This window comes from Brassica napus, chromosome C7, assembly GCF_020379485.1.
Source record: "Brassica napus cultivar Da-Ae chromosome C7, Da-Ae, whole genome shotgun sequence".
NCBI classification, from domain to species: Eukaryota; Viridiplantae; Streptophyta; class Magnoliopsida; order Brassicales; family Brassicaceae; genus Brassica; species Brassica napus.
The window spans coordinates 53,021,030-53,038,295 of NC_063450.1; the positions used below are offsets into that span (position 1 = coordinate 53,021,030).

At 39.4% G+C, this 17,266-nt stretch overlaps 2 protein-coding genes and 1 pseudogene across 2 annotated transcripts; 1 reads left to right on the forward strand and 2 right to left on the reverse strand.

Moving 5' to 3' along the window:
- Window positions 1-2,140: 2,140 nt before the first annotated feature.
- On the reverse strand, window positions 2,141-5,059 carry LOC111213599 (annotated as a pseudogene).
- Window positions 5,060-6,300: 1,241 nt separating this feature from the next.
- Window positions 6,301-13,896, reverse strand: LOC111213787 (endo-1,4-beta-xylanase 5-like). The gene is made up of 5 exons (XM_048764368.1): window positions 13,492-13,896; window positions 11,314-11,533; window positions 11,053-11,216; window positions 9,989-10,876; window positions 6,301-9,761 (listed from the first exon to the last, which is right to left on the reverse strand). Exons 1-5 carry the CDS (start codon window positions 13,894-13,896, stop codon window positions 9,411-9,413), a joined length of 2,028 nt encoding a protein of 675 aa, XP_048620325.1. The 3' UTR covers window positions 6,301-9,410.
- Window positions 6,521-8,328, forward strand: LOC111213598 (ruBisCO large subunit-binding protein subunit beta, chloroplastic-like). The gene is made up of 9 exons (XM_022715394.2): window positions 6,521-6,637; window positions 6,723-6,957; window positions 7,048-7,217; window positions 7,302-7,379; window positions 7,472-7,543; window positions 7,615-7,716; window positions 7,787-7,858; window positions 7,946-7,978; window positions 8,058-8,328. Exons 1-9 carry the CDS (start codon window positions 6,521-6,523, stop codon window positions 8,127-8,129), a joined length of 951 nt encoding a protein of 316 aa, XP_022571115.1. The 3' UTR covers window positions 8,130-8,328.
- Window positions 13,897-17,266: the final 3,370 nt, after the last annotated feature.

Below are 17,266 nucleotides of genomic sequence, written 5' to 3' on the forward strand. Positions count from 1 at the left end.
ATCAGATTATCGAAGAAGTTCTTCTCAATATGCATGACATCTAAATTATGCCGCAATAGATGACTCTCCCAATATGGCAGATCCCAGAAAATACTCTTTTTGTGCCAGTTATGTAGCTCTCCAACCGCATTGACTCGAATGTTTTCATGTCCACCTACATCTGGCGTCCTTTCTGCATCAAAATACCTAAACTGCTTCAACAAATCTTTCCCACTAACTTCCTCAGGTGGACCATCAAACACCTGCTTGTTCTTCGTAAACGAAGTCTTACTCCTGCGGTATGGATGATCAGGTGGTAGAAATCGTCTGTGACAGTCAAACCAACACGTTTTCCTTCCGTTCTTTAGTTGGAAAGCATCTGTGTCATCTTGACAATATGGACATGATAGCTTCCCATGTGTTGTCCATCCAGATAACATACCATATGCTGGAAAGTCACTTATTGTCCACATAAGTACTGCCCGCATCTGAAAGTTTTCTTTGCGCGAAACATCGTATGTCTCAAAACCATGCGCCCATAGTTGTTGCAACTCATATATTAGTGGTTGAAGAAACACATCTAGTGATCTTTTAGGATGATCTGGCCCGGGGACGAGAATTGAGAGAAACAAAAACTCTCGTCGCATGCACAAGCTCGGCCGTAAGTTGTACGGTGTCACAATAACTGGCCATAGAGAATACTGCCTTCCATGCTTTCCAAATGGGCTGAAACCATCAGTAGATAATCCAAGATAAACATTTCTTCTCTCTTCCGCAAATTCTGGATATGTTGACTGGAAATGTTTCCAAGCCTTTGCATCTGAAGGATGTCTAATCTCACCATTTGTGGAATGCTCTGCATGCCATCTCATTGCTTTTGCTGTGCGCTCACACTGATACAACCTCTTCAATCTTTCCGTCAAAGGCAAATACCACATTCTTTTGAATGGGATCGGAACTCTTCCCCTCGTCTCCTGATAACGAGGTTTCCCACAAAATTTGCATACATTCCGTGTCTCATCCGCTCTCCAGTAGATCATGCAGTTGTCAATACATACATCTATCACTTCATACGGTAGTTGAAGACCTGCAACAAGTTTCTGAACCTCGTAGTATGAACCCGGTGCAAGGTTATCCTCAGGTAGAATACCTTTGACAAAATCAGTAATCGCATCCATACATTCTTCAGCCAAATTATAGTCTGTCTTAATACCCATTAATCTAGTTGCAGATGATAAGACTGAATGACCATCTCTACAATTTTGATACAAAGGTTGTTTTCCTGCATCCAACATGTCAAAAAATCTCCTAGACTCGGGGTTTGGTTCTTCCCCTCTATAATGATCATGTACCATCTGCTCAGTACCTACACCATAATCTATATCCGTTCTAGATTCTTCTAACCTAATATCAGGCTGAGGTTCACTAACAGGCTGAGGTTCGCTAGTACTACCATATTCATAACCAGTTTCCCCATGAAGGTACCAAACTTTATAATTACGTGAAAACCCTTTCATATACAAATGAGTCCAAACATCAAATTCTTTTATAACCTTATTATTATTGCAAGAAGAGCAGGGACATCTTAACATACCACTTTTTGCATCCGGTTGCTGTTGAACAAGCCTCATGAATTCTCCAATCCCTTGAACGTATTCTTCCGTAAGCAAATTGGTGTTCGGATCCAAATGAGGTTTATCCATCCACGAACGATAATAAACTTCTGAAGACATGATTTTCACGGAATTGTTATGACTAAAGAGAATGAAGAGAGAATGAAGTGTGAATGAGTTGAATGAGGAGGGGTTGTATTTATAGGAAATTGCTTACGGACCTCCGACGACTTTCCGACGAAATTCCGACGGATGTAAAGCAGTCCGTCGGAATTCCGTCGGAATTGTCCAATCTCAAACGGCTATACAACGGTCATATATATTTGTCGGCAACGGTCACATGGTTCGTCGGAATTCCGTCGGAAAATACCGACGGAATTCCGACGACTTTGCTGTTAATCGGAATGTCGTCGAAAATTCGTCGGAATATACCGACGAACTTCCGACGACTACAACGGTTACATTTTTTATCGGAATGTCGTCGAAAAGTCATCGGAAAATTCCGACGAACCATATTTCGTCGGAATACCGTCAGAAATGGCCGACGGAATTCCGACGACTTAATTTTTTTGGATTTGGTCGGAAATTTGTCAGTATTCCGTCACAAATGTCCGACGACTTTGGTGTCCGTCGGAACCTCCGTCGGAATTCGGTGTGTTTTCTTGTAGTGCAAGAAACTTGAACATCAGAAACAGAACCGGTCTTGGGAATCGGCAAGTAACACATTGACATATGACTCCCAAATTCTAAGAGATAATTTACATAAATATATCTCAAAATTGTTTAAATTTTTTTTATTAATTTATTTTAATTACTAAATTTTCTATAGCCCCATTAGGACGGATTAATCCTAAGTTCCTAACTAATATACGAGAGTACTTATTTGAGTTACCTGGACATTTGGAGGAGCTTGGACGTCGACCTCAGTGAGCCAAATAGGCAAACCAGTGGCAGCAAGAGTGTCAAGAGCTGATCTCATATACGGAATGTTAGGAGTGTTGAAATGAGACTCAACTAAGTTGGTACTTAGGGTCGTTCCATACGATATTGTGTCCACGTACAGCGACACCATGCTGTTTGAAGAATCTTAACATCGCGTCTGCTGTCGTGTAATCCTCTTTGCCCCTTACTGCTTCTGTGCTGTACCATTTCATCTCGTTCGCGAAAGTTGTCACGGTGAATCTCTTAGTGAACCAGTTTTGGTTCGCTTGGTTCCCAAGTATGTTCTTTTCTACCTCGCACCCGAATGAGAACCCGAGTCTATTCTGTACGATGGAGATTGTTGCGTTTGGTACTGGCTCACCAGCGCTGTTTACGGCTCTGATCCTCATGGCTCCCTTCCTCGTTTTGTGAATGGTCTGCTCATGGTGAGCGTTCCACTCTTCTTGTGTGAATGGTTGCAACGATACGCTATCAACCCATATCTCAACGGTTGTGTCCTCGCTCTACACATGACCACGCAAGGTTCAACAAATTCACACATGTGCTCACGTGCAAGAACACGCACTTCGACCAACTACACACTTTAGATGCGACACCTTCTGGTCACTTTCTCTACAACCACTGATAATTCCTATGCTCCCGATTTCGACGTTCCTGTCCTCCATGTGTTCTCTTGCTTTTTCACTTCCTTTCACATATGTGTGTTTGTGTGTTTTCAAATGAGTTGTATAGTTAAACCTTTTTTTTTTTTGTGTGTGTGTATAACTTAGCTAGAGAACAAGAAGTTTAAGTTGTGTAAAGGAATCAAGACGTTAAGTTCAGGTGTGGATAACTCTGTTTTTTGTATATTAAAATTTTCTTTATAATGTTTCTAGAATGATAGTTCACTAGTATAAACTTTCAGCATTAGTTATATACTTATATTATTTTTCATGACTCGTGAGGAAGAAGACATTATGATTTTGTAATTGACTTTTCGAAAATTATTTCACTATAACAGTGTTTTTATTTTGTAACAAGACAATCTTGCAGATAATTACTCCATCCGTTTCATTTAATTTATCGTTTTACACTTGAACACACAGATTAATAAAATATTTAATTTTGCATATTTATAAAATAAAACCATCATTACCAATAATACACATAACCACAATTCAACCAATATAAAAATCGATTGAAATAAAAAATCAATAAATTTTTCATTGAAATAATAAAACGACACTTATTTTGAAACAACACTTATTTTGAAACGAAAATTTTACTCTATAACAACACTTAAACTGAAACAGAGGGAGAGTATAATTTTTAAGCATTAATCACAAGTCTAACCACCTGACGTTGACCCATCTCCTTAGTTACCTCCAAGCACAAACTGGTGGACAAGTTCTTTATCTGTGGATGACTTACATTCACGTTGTAAAGTCCATATGCAACAGTGAGACATCTTCCTTTTCGTTCTCGTGGTCCACCGTGAAAATATTTGGGATCTCTGAATTTTTTTGGTGCCACTCCTTGAGCAACTTGTCAATTACATCTCCTGTCTCCGTGTTGTTGAAGTCCTTGTCCGCGAGTGTCAGCTTGTCCAAACCCGATCACCTCAGGTCCTGCAAATATTATGATGCCTTCCACCGCAGGATGCGAGTACGCTTCCCTCAGAATTTCTTCCATGTATTTGGCCTATGATCAAACAAATTAGTAATTTTATGATAATGATAATGTATAAAGATGAAGAAAGGCTTTCTTGTTATACAAGGTAGCTGATGACAGACCTGATTAGGGCATTTAGGCATATCAAGTTCTGTAATCCATACAGGCAAACCAAGTGAGCCTAAAGTATCCAATGCAGATCTCATGTAAGCTATGTTAGGCTGAGTTGGACTAAAGTGACCCTGAGCACCAATTGCTCCTTTAATGTTTTCGTTTCCTTGGTATGCAAGAATCTCCTCCATCTTCTCCTTAACCGGCGTCGCAGTAACCCCTCCAGGGTTCTCAATCGTGTTGTACTCGTTAACAAACAATGTCACATCAGGATCTAGCTTATAAGCAAGATTATAGAATCTTGATGAAGCGTTTACACCAAGCATTTTCTCAAAGTAATCCCAATGCAAATTTTCGTAACCACATCCCACCCGGTCACCTTACCTTTGTATCTCTTCATAACCGAGTTTATCCGGTTCAGTGTCACGTTCATCAAATCTTCAGGGTCTTTTATCTTTTTCACCCAACTTGGTTGCATCTTTGGGTCGTCCCATAACACTGTATGACCTCTAACCAATATCTCATTTTCTTCTGCAAACTTCAGCATTGAATCTGCCGCCGTGTTGTTCTCTTTTTTTTTTTGAATTATACATACCCCTCGGTTCACAGAAGTGGTCCAGACTAATCATGTGTTACCACGTATCGGTTCTCTGTCTCTGGTGATGCCGAAATGTTAATTTTCCAGTAGCCGAGATTTGAACCCTGATAGCTTCACTGTATTGGGTTTTTGCCCTCAAAACTTGTGTCCTGGTTCGTGTACTCATTACTTTGTAGGCATGGCTCACCAACATTTCATCTGAATCATGGGACACGCATCAAATGTACATGGCTCACCAGCATTCCATGTAATGTTTTAATTTATAAATAAAAACAAATGAATATTTACTTTTATAATATTCAGTTTTTAAAAAAGATATAGTATGAAATCAACTTCAAAAAACCTCAAATATATTAGAGCGTATGATAAAATACAGGATTAATTAAAGTTAAAATGTTGGCACTTACTGATGATATTGTAATTGTACAAATCTAAAACTTTGGACGTCTGAAAAAAAAAAAAAAAATTAGAAGATAAATGTTTCTCCAGTTATCCTAAACAAACTCAAAATTATATAGAAAAAAGTCCGATAGATTTCTGTAACAAATTTTAGATAGGTAAAAAACTTATTTTTCTGTTAGTTATTTGTTAAATTTCCAGATTATATATCTATCACAGATCTATAATCTTTTTGAAATCATAAACGGAACTACAATTTAGAATTAACCCTAAGATTTAAAACTTATTTACATATCTATGCCACTCAAGTTATAACTAAGCCCAAAATTTAAGTAATTTTTTTTTCCGAATTTAGTTGACAAATAATTTCCTAAATCTAAGGCTCGATCAGTTTAGTTTAATTATTTTACTAACATAAAGTAACATTAAAATTTCATGTCAAGAAATAAAACATTATTATAAATTCTTTTCATATATCTCGACCATTACAACTTCACGATACACAAATTCATAAACAACAAATGTAAATCAATACCATTAAAATAGAATCAATATTTATCTACTCACGAGTAATCTAGGTTAGACCATTTCATTTATTTAATTTTATTATTTTGAATACAACAAACTTATTTATTATAAAATTAACACATAATCTTAACACAATATTTAAATATTTTCAAAATAATATATCAAAAAGATAGATGAGATTGTCATAATTGTAGAACAAGAAGGTGGATTTTAAACCTTAAGTACTTTTAACATAGTTTAAAGTGTCTGGTCCGATCAAGTCATCTTCTTCATCTTCCTTATTTGTAGTTTGTTCTATGCTATTTTTTGTTCTTCTTGTTGGGAACTTCCTCTCAGATCCACTTAGTTTGTAGACTTAATCAAAGTTCAATTCCAATTAAAAAAAAGTATCTTTTAACTTGATGCCCTTCTTCTCTATCTTCTTCTTCCTTGTTGTTTGATACTCTTTCTAGAAGTATAAAATCGATTTTGGAGAAAAACTGAGCAAATACTGTTCAATTTTTCAAAATTTGAAAAAATAAAGTACTAATAGAATAAAAACTAAAGCAAAAATGGAAAATAAATCACTACTGGAGATCAAACTTTTTATGAATCTTTATGAATCAAACTAACACATCCCAAAACAAGTGGACAAAATGGAGATGATTGGACATATACGAGAATATGTTATACTTGCCAACGTTTTTTGTGTATCGAAGTTATGTTAATCGTTCTTGCTCTCTACATTGTGGAAGGACTGCAGTTTGATAATGGTTATCTCTCCTCTTTCTTTGTGACAGACAATGAGAAGATGGCTGTTGAGTTCGACCATTGCAAAGTAAGTTCTTGATTCCGAGCTCTATCCATCATAGTCTTGCAGCTGTTAAATGTTCTCTCTCTGATGGATTTTTATTGTATTGCAGCTGCTTCTTGTTGACATGAAAATTGCCAACGCAGAAGACATTGTTGGTGTTATTGAGGTTGCCATTAGAGGAGGTTACCCACTTTTAGTAATCGCACAAGAAATTGACCTGGAGGCGTTAGCTATCCTTGTTGGTTACAAGCGTAGAGGCGCACTTAAGATTGCAGCTCTCAAAGCTCCAGGTTTTGGAGAGCTCAAGAGCCAGTACCTTGATGATATTGCCATCCTCACTGGAGGTAAGTTCTCTGTAAGCATTGGTGAGCCATGTGTTTAGGCATAATCGTTTTGGCTTTAATCCTTTTCTGCCTCTCTTTCTGGGTTTGCAGCAACTGTGATTCGAGAGGAAGTTGGTCTTTCACTTGACAAATCTGGAAAAGAGGTTCTTGGACATGCTGCAAAGGTGGTCCTCACTAAGGAAAGTTCGACCATTGTTGGTGATGGGAGCACACATGACGCAGTGCAGAAGCATGTTACACAAATTAAGAACCTTATTGAGGTATTAACTTGTAGTAGACCAAACATATAACTTAGCTTTTGTCGCTAGTATACTTACAGTTGTATTCCTACTTGGTTTGTGCAGCAAGCAGAGCAAGGTTACGAGAAGGAAAAACTGAACGAGAGAATTTCAAAGCTCTCTGCTGGAGTTGCTGTGATTCAGGTTAAATTACAAACCTCATTGGTATTGTTTAATATAACAAAAGAATGTGTTGGAGAGATATTAATTGAAAGCTCTTATGTAATTGGTTAAAGGTGGGAGCACAAACGGAGGCAAAACTCAAAGAGAAGAAACTTAGAGTTGAAGATGCTCTTAACGCTACAAAGGTGGCCTTTTTTCTCTGACGTGCTATGTGCATAGACAGTGAATTATACTGACCAGTATGTGTATTCTGCAGGCTGCTGTTGAGGAAGGTGTTGTGGTTGGTGGTGGTTGTATTCTTTTACATCTTGCTTCCAAGGTTGATGTCATTAAAGACTCCCTTGATGATGAAGAAAAGGTATAATTTGATCAAGCATTCAGTTTCTAGTTCCTAAACATTCAGGTCTTCTAACTTGTCTTTGCTTCAGGTCGGAGCTGATATAGTGAAAAGAGGACTGACTTACCCTCTGAAACGGATCTCCGAGAATGCTGGAGAGAAGGTAGTTTAAACAGAAAACCTCTGCACACACTTTGTGCTCTTGATTTAAGTCAGGTGCTTGAAGAGCTTTTTTTTATTCACCTGGCAGGTGCTTGCTAACGAGGATCTGATGGCTGCAAAGGTCAGTTTTTTTTTGCATACGGAATTGACTTTCGCTTGCCAAGTGGTCATGAACCTGAGTGTTGTTTATTCGGATGTAGGTGCTGAGATGTTGCTTGGAGAACTCGGTTAAGGTGTTAAGGACATTCTTTATGTCACATCAAGGAGCCTGAGCCCACACCTCTCCACCTCTCTCAAACGAAGAAAATAAAAGAACAAACTCTGCTTGATCCTTTTGTATCCGCATGCCTTTACAAGCAAATGTCGCTTCCTTGGTGAAGAAGTAACGTGCTCAAGTCACAAACCTCTTCCCACTTATCCCTTCTTTTTCCTTTTTCATTCTTCTGGGCTTTAATTTTTTTCCTTTTTCTTTTCTGGACGAAGAACATGATTTAAGTGGAATTGGACGGTCGGTATCTTGATGAGATCATATATATATTTTAACATCCGACCAAACATTACTTTTGACTTTTTAACTTACTTAAAGCACCCGACAACCTATGTATACATTTGGTACAATGCCACCTTTTAAGCAAAGACCAACATCCTCGCTTCCGTTAAAAAGAAGAAACCTATCCGAACTTAAGATCGAAGTGGTTTAATTGGTTACAGTTATTTATGTATCCGGAAAACAAAACTGTAACCAGAGACTGAACACATCTACAAGAGACAAAATACACAAGCATCACTGGTTTGAAATAGTAACTTTATATACAAGAAACCATGATATGAATGTGTAATATAAACAAGCAAATATGTTGCATTTGTGTTACCACAGAAGCTGTAATTGATTTTATGGTTCGTTACAAAGACAGGCTTACGAATAGGAGCACCATCTTCAATTTACACATACTGTAGTCTTATACTGCAATAGCCTTTAAACTTTTAGATAAAGGCTTTATATCGGATGAAAATTACTTAAACTACACATTGTGAAACGAATACGGCCAACCTAAACCTAGAAGAAGGGATACCATACCACCTACTTTTCGAACGGATTCCACCTGCCTTTAAGTAACAAACTCCCAAAACAAAAGATAAATATCCACAACCAATTTCAAAGCAAGAAGGAATTTATAAAACCTTAAATGGTAAAAGTACGTTTTACTCATATAAATGAGCATTACCTACAAAGGAGAGCAAGAATTAAGTTGGATTTAACAACTAGTAGCTAAAATTGCTGACCGTGAAACATTTTTGGAGTTACGTCGAAGCACTTGTCAAGTGACATAGACTGGTATGAGAAATTTTTCTTTAGCAAAACAAAAATATCAAAGTTAATTAGCCTAATCAAATTTAGTGTAAAATAAAAAAATTCAAAAATATTTCTTTTGCTCATGAAAAAAGTGTTCAAGAGTAATAATCGCTCTTGGGAGTTTCCTCAGACTTGCTGTACTATTTTCACTAAGAATTAAACTACTCAAATAGTACAAAGTAGTTGTAAACTTAGCGTATCAAACATGAACGACAAATGGAGATGGTGGAGAGTCATCAGAAGTTAACGTAAAGCTGTGAGAAGCAGTTGAATTAATGAGAGGATGAGCAATATTGATATCATAGTCACCATGAAAGAGTGAAGCTTCAAAGAATCCATCAGAATCAGTCAAACCTGTGGTTTGCACACGAAGCCCTCCCCACTCACGCAGAAGTTTATCCACAACGTCCCCGGCGGGTAGGTTCCTGAAGTTGCCATCGGTGAGGCACATTTTGTAGCAACCTGATGGGGAATAACCACTCCAAGTCACCATTCCTTTCACTTGCGGATGCGCGTGGCCTTCCCTTAGGACCTGCTCAAAATAGTTGGCCTACAAGAAACTTGAACATCAGAAACAGAACCGGTCTTGGGAATCGGCAAGTAACACATTGACATATGACTCCCAAATTCTAAGAGATAATTTACATAAACATATCTCAAAATTGTTTAGATTTTTTTTTTATTAATTTATTTTAATTACTAAATTTTCTATAGCCCCATTAGGACGGATTAATCCTAAGTTCCTAACTAATATACGAGAGTACTTATTTGAGTTACCTGGACATTTGGAGGAGCTTGGACGTCGACCTCAGTGAGCCAAATAGGCAAACCAGTGGCAGCAAGAGTGTCAAGAGCTGATCTCATATACGGAATGTTAGGAGTGTTGAAATGAGACTCAAGACCGATCCCTAACTGAATTTTTCCGGCTACACGAATAGATTGAAGCTCTCTAAGCTTCCCCAAATACTTTGCTGGACTAGAAGCCGAATCTCCCGGTTGCTCCAACGTGTTGTACTCATTCATAAACATTGTTGTACGTGGGTCTATGGAATGTGCCAACGCATAGATGTTATAAGAGGCTTGAGCACCCATCTTGCTCTCAAAAAACGAGAAATGTAGATTCTCATTCACAACGTCCCAACTCACAAGCTGGCCTTTGTACCTTGAGACCACCGAGGAAACCCTTCTTTTCACGGCGTTGTAGAGATCGTTACCGGATAAAGAAGTCACCCAACTAAGTTGGTACTTAGGGTCGTTCCATACGATATTGTGTCCACGTACAGCGACACCATGCTGTTTGAAGAATCTTAACATCGCGTCTGCTGTCGTGTAATCCTCTTTGCCTCTTACTGCTTCTGTGCTGTACCATTTCATCTCGTTCGCGAAAGTTGTCACGGTGAATCTCTTAGTGAACCAGTTTTGGTACGCTTGGCTCCCAAGTATGTTATTTTCTACCTCGCACCCGAATGAGAACCCGAGTCTATTCTGTAGGATGGAGATTGTTGCGTTTGGTACTGGCTCACCAGCGCTGTTTACGGCTCTGATCCTCATGGCTCCCTTCCTCGTTTTGTGAATGGTCTGCTCGTGGTGAGCGTTCCACTCTTCTTGTGTGAATGGTTGCAACGAGACGCTATCAACCCATATCTCAACGGTTGTGTCCTCGCTCTACACATGACCACGTAAATAAGAATCATCATACGACAGTTTCTCTATTTCCACTTAGATGTAACGTTCTTATTTTCACATTTTTAGATTTTAAAAATATATTAAAACTAGTAGGTTACTTAGACAAACATTCAAGAGTTGGCACAAAGACTATGTTTGTTTGTATATGTAAATACCTCAAAGTAAAGTTCGGCAGGACCAGATTCATCGATAGTGAGACCACCTTTGAGCATGGACCAGCACTTAGATTCAGCAATAACCGAACCGGCATGCTTATATTCACCATTCTTCTTGAAAACGGCTATCACAGGAGCCTTTCCTTTGCTTACTTGTAACCAAGCTACAAGTAACATAAAATACATCAGATAATAATTCGAGTAATTCGTATAAATTTCTGAAGAGTAAGATCCAAGAACCACATATTCGAAACTATATACCCGAGAAAGTGTAGAGAAGTCCTTTTTCCAAATAAATCTTTTGTGAGACGCTGTCATAAGACTGATTCCTCCCTCGTGCAACAACGAACTTATTGCCTCCGAATTCTCTGAAATCGACTTTGGCGTTTGCGAATTGTGACCAGCCTTGTGAACCATTTTGTAGGTCAGGGTTCACGATGATCCCTCCATTGTATTGTGGTTTATAAGGGTTCTCTAGACACTACCCCAAGACAAAAAGATAATCAGAAACATAAGTTTCCAACGAAAAACGACCTAAATAAAGAACATAGAATAGCTTGCCTCTATTATTGCCGAGTAATCGTAAGGTACATACTTTTGTTCACTCCCTGCAAACGTTTTCATACATTAATTCTTCTTTTTTGTTCGTTGATAATAAGAAGTTCAAAAGTTATTACACATGTACAAACAGAAAAATACATATTGCGACGAAAATAACATATATAACAACAATAATAATATAGAAAACCGGAGATAAGATGGAGAACAACTTGATATAGAGAGGCTGCAGAAGGCTAGCAGCAGTAGAAGAAGCTTCATTGTGGAAATAATTAAGAATCAGTTGATGATGATTGAGGGTTTCCAATAACATTTATACTATGTTTATGGTATATAATGAATTAACAAAAAATAATTTTGACTGTAGTTTAATTTTATGATTTTCTTACCATACTTGTTTTGGAAAGAAAAATGGAGATATTCATCATTCTATTTATCGTTAATAGAAACAGTATATTAAATCTATGAAAATTCTCAAAGCCATTCTCCCTTTTTTTTTTTTGGCATGGAGGGTAGATATGGAAAGCAAATCTATTCAATAGCAACACATTCTAGTGAATTAAAAAAAAAAAAAATTCTTCAAAACTGAGGGCAAGTTAAAAAAAAACACATTCTACTGAATAGTCAATTACGCCGGTTAAAAAAAGTTACTATGTATGTCAACTCTAAAATCCAGAGAAAGTTATTGGTCTTTAAAATTTATTATGTTTCCTTTGATGTAATCGCCATGTTCTAACTTAATTATATGTCAGCATACATATAAGATAATGGACCAAAATCTCCTATAGACCAAATGGCCAAAAAAATATTCTACAGCATCCGAAAAAAATCTGTATCGACCTCTATCATATAAATTACTTTAACACCCTTAATGAAATTAATTTATAATGAAATTAAAATACCAAATACGTGATTGTTCGACGTCGTTTCCCCATTTCTTCTTACATGTGGGGTTCGTCGTCTCCAGCTCGCAGCTTCTCCCCGTCTTCAACTTCGACGATAACATGCGGCATCAATCGCGACGGTAACACTGTTGGGGAAAGTCACACGGCGCAGCGGAAATACTAATGGTCGTGTTCCCCTAACCTTGTGCGAACCTGTGAGGAAAATACATCGACGATGGCAAGATATCAAAGTTGCGATAACTAAATGAGACACAAAATTTTTTACGTGGAAAACCTCCTCGATGTGAGAAGGAAAAACCACGGGACCGTAGTCCACTCAAAAATCCACTATATAAATGGTATGAGTACAACCACGTCCTCCCTGTTCAACAGCCTGAACAGAACAGAGAGTCTAGCTACAAATAGCTATCTCCAACACAAACAACAACAACAAGAGAGCAACACAAAGCTTCAAAACCGGCAGCAACCAAACGACCTCATCTCACAAAGATTCCGGCTTCCAGAAACTAATCCAACCGTACAAATCCAAGATAAACAAGTCGACAATACCTCTGCCAAATTTCAGCTCAATAAGAGAAGATCTCACCGTTGGATTTACCAAACACCCAAGACTGCTCTGCTGAAGAACTATGGCGACCAGCTTCAAGAAAACCCAGACAACAGAAGATCCAACCGTTGAAATCCAAATCCCTTCGGTGAACCTCTAACCCACTGACTGAAGAAGCTTCCCACAAAATATCAGCCCGATCAAGTTCCGTTTAATCCTCCAAAATCAGTCTTGAAATCACTTTACGAGTTTTCTCCTTCTCTCTCTTTTTCTCCTTTCTCTCTCTCTTGTTTCTTTTTGTCAAAACTCTATTATTGTGTCTAGTGACAAAGGGGGAACATTATTATTTCTTAAGTTCACCCCAATTGGTCCTCTCCATCTAGGAGGGACCCAACAAACTCCCCCTCCGACTAGATGGAAGAGACATACTTCAAGCTTCCCCCTCGGTAATGACTTCGTCATCATATCAGCTCCATTATCATCCGTATGAACTTTCTCAAGTTCCACTTCCTTGGAAGCAACCACATCACGTATCCAATGATACCTCCTCTGAATGTGTTTTGACTTCGAATGAAATGTAGAATTCTTCCCGAGACAAATAGCGCTTTGACTATCACAAAGCAACACATACTTTTCTTGCTTGAAACCGATCTCTTCACAGAAGTTCTTCATCCACAACAGCTCTTTACAAGCTTCAACTGCAGCAATGAACTCTGCCTCAGTGGTAGATAGTGCAACACACTTTTGTAGCCTTGACTGCCATGCCACAGCTCCACCCGCAAATGTTACCAAGTAACCCGAAGTAGACTTGCTAGAATCAGCATCTCCAGACATGTCAGAATCAGTGAAACTGACCAGCAAAGGCTTCTTACCCCAAAATGTAATCTTCAAATCAGAAGTCCCTCGGAGATATCTCAAAATCCACTTCACAGCATTCCAATGTTCTCTTCCCGGATTGGAGAGAAACCTGCTGACAACTCCAACGGTGTAGGCTAAATCCGGTCTTGTACAGACCATGACATACATCAAACTACCCACTGCAGAAGCATATGGAACCTTCGCCATATCTTCCTTCTCCGCATATGTCTTCGGACTTTGTTGACTGCTCAGTCTTAAGTGTGGAGCAAGAGGAGTACTCAACACTTTAGACTTGTCCATGTGAAACCGCTTAAGTACTTTTTCAATGTACTTCTCCTGAGATAAGTGAATCAGCTTCTCACCTCTATCCCGAATAATTCTCATACCAAGAATCTGTTTCGCTGGACCCATATCTTTCATGGCAAAGGACTCACTGAGCTGCTCTTTCAACTCCTTAATTCTGTCCATGTTCCTGCCCACAATCAACATATCATCGACATACAGCAACAAGATGATAAAATCATCCTCACCGAATACCTTCACAAATACACAATGGTCTGAATCAGTCTCCGCATAACCATGCTCCCCCATAACAGACTTGAACTTCATGTACCACTGCCTTGGTGCTTGCTTCAATCCATAAAGGCTTTTCTTCAAGCGGCAAACCAAATTTTCTTTGCCTTTTTGCACATAGCCTTCCGGTTGTTCCATGTAGATCTCTTCCTCCAAATTACCATGAAGGAAAGCAGTCTTCACGTCCATTTGCTCAACCTCTAGATCAAGGCTCGCTGCCAATCCAAGTACAACCCGAATGGATGACATCTTCACAACAGGAGAAAAGATTTCATCATAATCAATTCCCTTCTTTTGGCTGTAGCCTTTCACAACCAATCTAGCCTTGTGTCGAGGTGGCAAATTGTCATCCTCATGCTTAATTCTGTACACCCACTTATTAAGCAGAGCCTTCTTGCCCTTAGGCAATTCCACCAACTCAAAAGTATGGTTCTCCTCAAAAGAATCCATCTCCTCATCCATGGCTCCAAACCACTTATCCTTGTGTTCATCCTCCAAAGCTTCATCATAGCTTTCAGGCTCTCCCCCATCAGTAAGTAATACATACTCACTAGGATCATACCTTGTCGACGGTTTAAGACCTCTCTCGGATCTTCTAACAATAGTAGGTTGGTTCTCAGCAGCTGGTGTCTCACCATGATCGTCACCATGATCACCACTACCATCTTCATGTGCGGGAGCATCTGCACTGGGTGTATTATCCTGAACCTCAACCTCAACCTCACCGTGAACCGATGTAGAAGGAGTAGCCTCTGTATCGATCAAACCCTCAAAAATCTGAGTTGGCTTTTTGGACTTGTCAATGTCCTTAATCGTTTGATCTTCCATAAACACAACATCTCTGCTCCTTACGAGCTTCCTCTCAACGGGATCATAAAATCTGTACCCGAACTCATCATGACCATAACCGATGAACACACACTGCCGCGACTTCATCTCAAGCTTCGATCTATCAACCTTGGGAATATGAACAAATGCCTTACACCCAAAGACCCTCAAGTGACTGTAAGAAACATCCTTACCAGTCCAAACCCTCTCTGGAACATCACCATCCAATGGAGCACTTGGTGACAAATTCAGCACATGAACCACCGTGTTCAAAGCTTCTGCCCAGAAAGTCATCGATAAGCCTGACTGTGAGATCAAACATCTCATCCTCTCGACAATCGTCCGATTCATCCTTTCAGCCAACCCATTCAACTGTGGAGTATGAGGTGGCGTGAACTGATGCCTTATTCCATGCTCTTTGCAATAAGCATCAAATGGTCCAAGATACTCTCCACCATTATCACTGCGGATACACTTCAGCTTCTTCCCCGTTTGTCTCTCAACCAATGCCACAAAATGCTTGAAATATCCCAGCACCTGATCCTTCGTCCTCATAGGAAATACCCACGACTTCCTTGAATGATCATCAATAAAAGTCACATAATATGATGCGCCACCAAGAGATCTTGTCTTCATTGGACCACACACATCTGAGTGTACCAAATCCAGTACCTCGGGTTTCCTAGAAGGTGCGGAAGACTTGAAAGATACCCTGTGTTGTTTTCCCGCAAAGCAATGCGAACACTTCTGTAGGTGCAAACCAGAGATTCCTGGAATCACCTCATTCTTAGACAACACAACCATTCCCTTCTCACTCATGTGACCGAGTCTCTTATGCCATAACTCCATGGCATTATCATTCTCCACCGCATTAACAACATCTTTGGAGACCTTAGCCTGCATCCAATAGAAAGATGAAGACTTCTCACCTCGAGCCACAATCAAAGAACCGCGAGAGAGCTTCCATTTACCACCACCGTGCAAACTGAAATAACCCTCATCATCAAGTCTTCCCGTCGATATCAGATTCATCCTAATATCAGGAACATGCTTAACATCCTTAAGCACCAGCCTAGTACCAAGACTAGTCTCCAAGCAAACATCACCAATGCCAGCAACCTGAGCCATCGCATCATTCCCCATCTTCACAGAACCATAATTACCCGTAGTATAGGTAGAAAACAAATCCCGCTGTGATGTAGCATGAGTAGTAGCTCCACTGTCAATCACCCAACTGGTGTCCTGGCATGCGACATTAATGGCATCACCCTCAAGAAGAATGAGAAACTGATCTTCGGTGAGAGTCACCCGATCCACCTTTTCTTCTTGATTTCCTTGCTGCTTGTTTTTCAACTTCCAGCAATCCTTCTTCATGTGCCCTTTCTTATGACAGAAGTAGCACTCCATATTAGCAAATCTATTAGACTTGCTCCTGCTCCTGTTCTTGTCTCTCTTGGGATCTCTACTTGTACTTCTCCCCCTTGACTCAGTAACAAAGACATCTGAACGCGAACTGCTAGCATTCGACTGCCTTCTTGCTTCCTCATTAAGAACACTGTTCTTCACTGAATCCATCGAAATAACACCTTCCGACGCGGAGTTACAAAGAGACATCCTGAAAACCTCCCAAGAGTCCGGTAAAGTACCGAGAAGCCACAGACCGTGAATCTCATCATCAAACTTGATGCCCATATCAGACAACTTGTTGAGCAATCCCTGAAACGCATTCAAGTGATCTGTCATCGGAGTCCCCTCCTGATACCTCAGCTCAATCAACTTCTTGATCATGTACATCTTGTTGTTTCCGGTCTTCCTAGCATATAACTGCTCCAGCTTCTTCCACAAAGAACGAGCATCCGTCTCAGTCTCAATATGATGCAACACATTATCATCTACCCACTGCCTTATCAACCCACACACTTGGCGATGCTGCAGCTTCCACTCT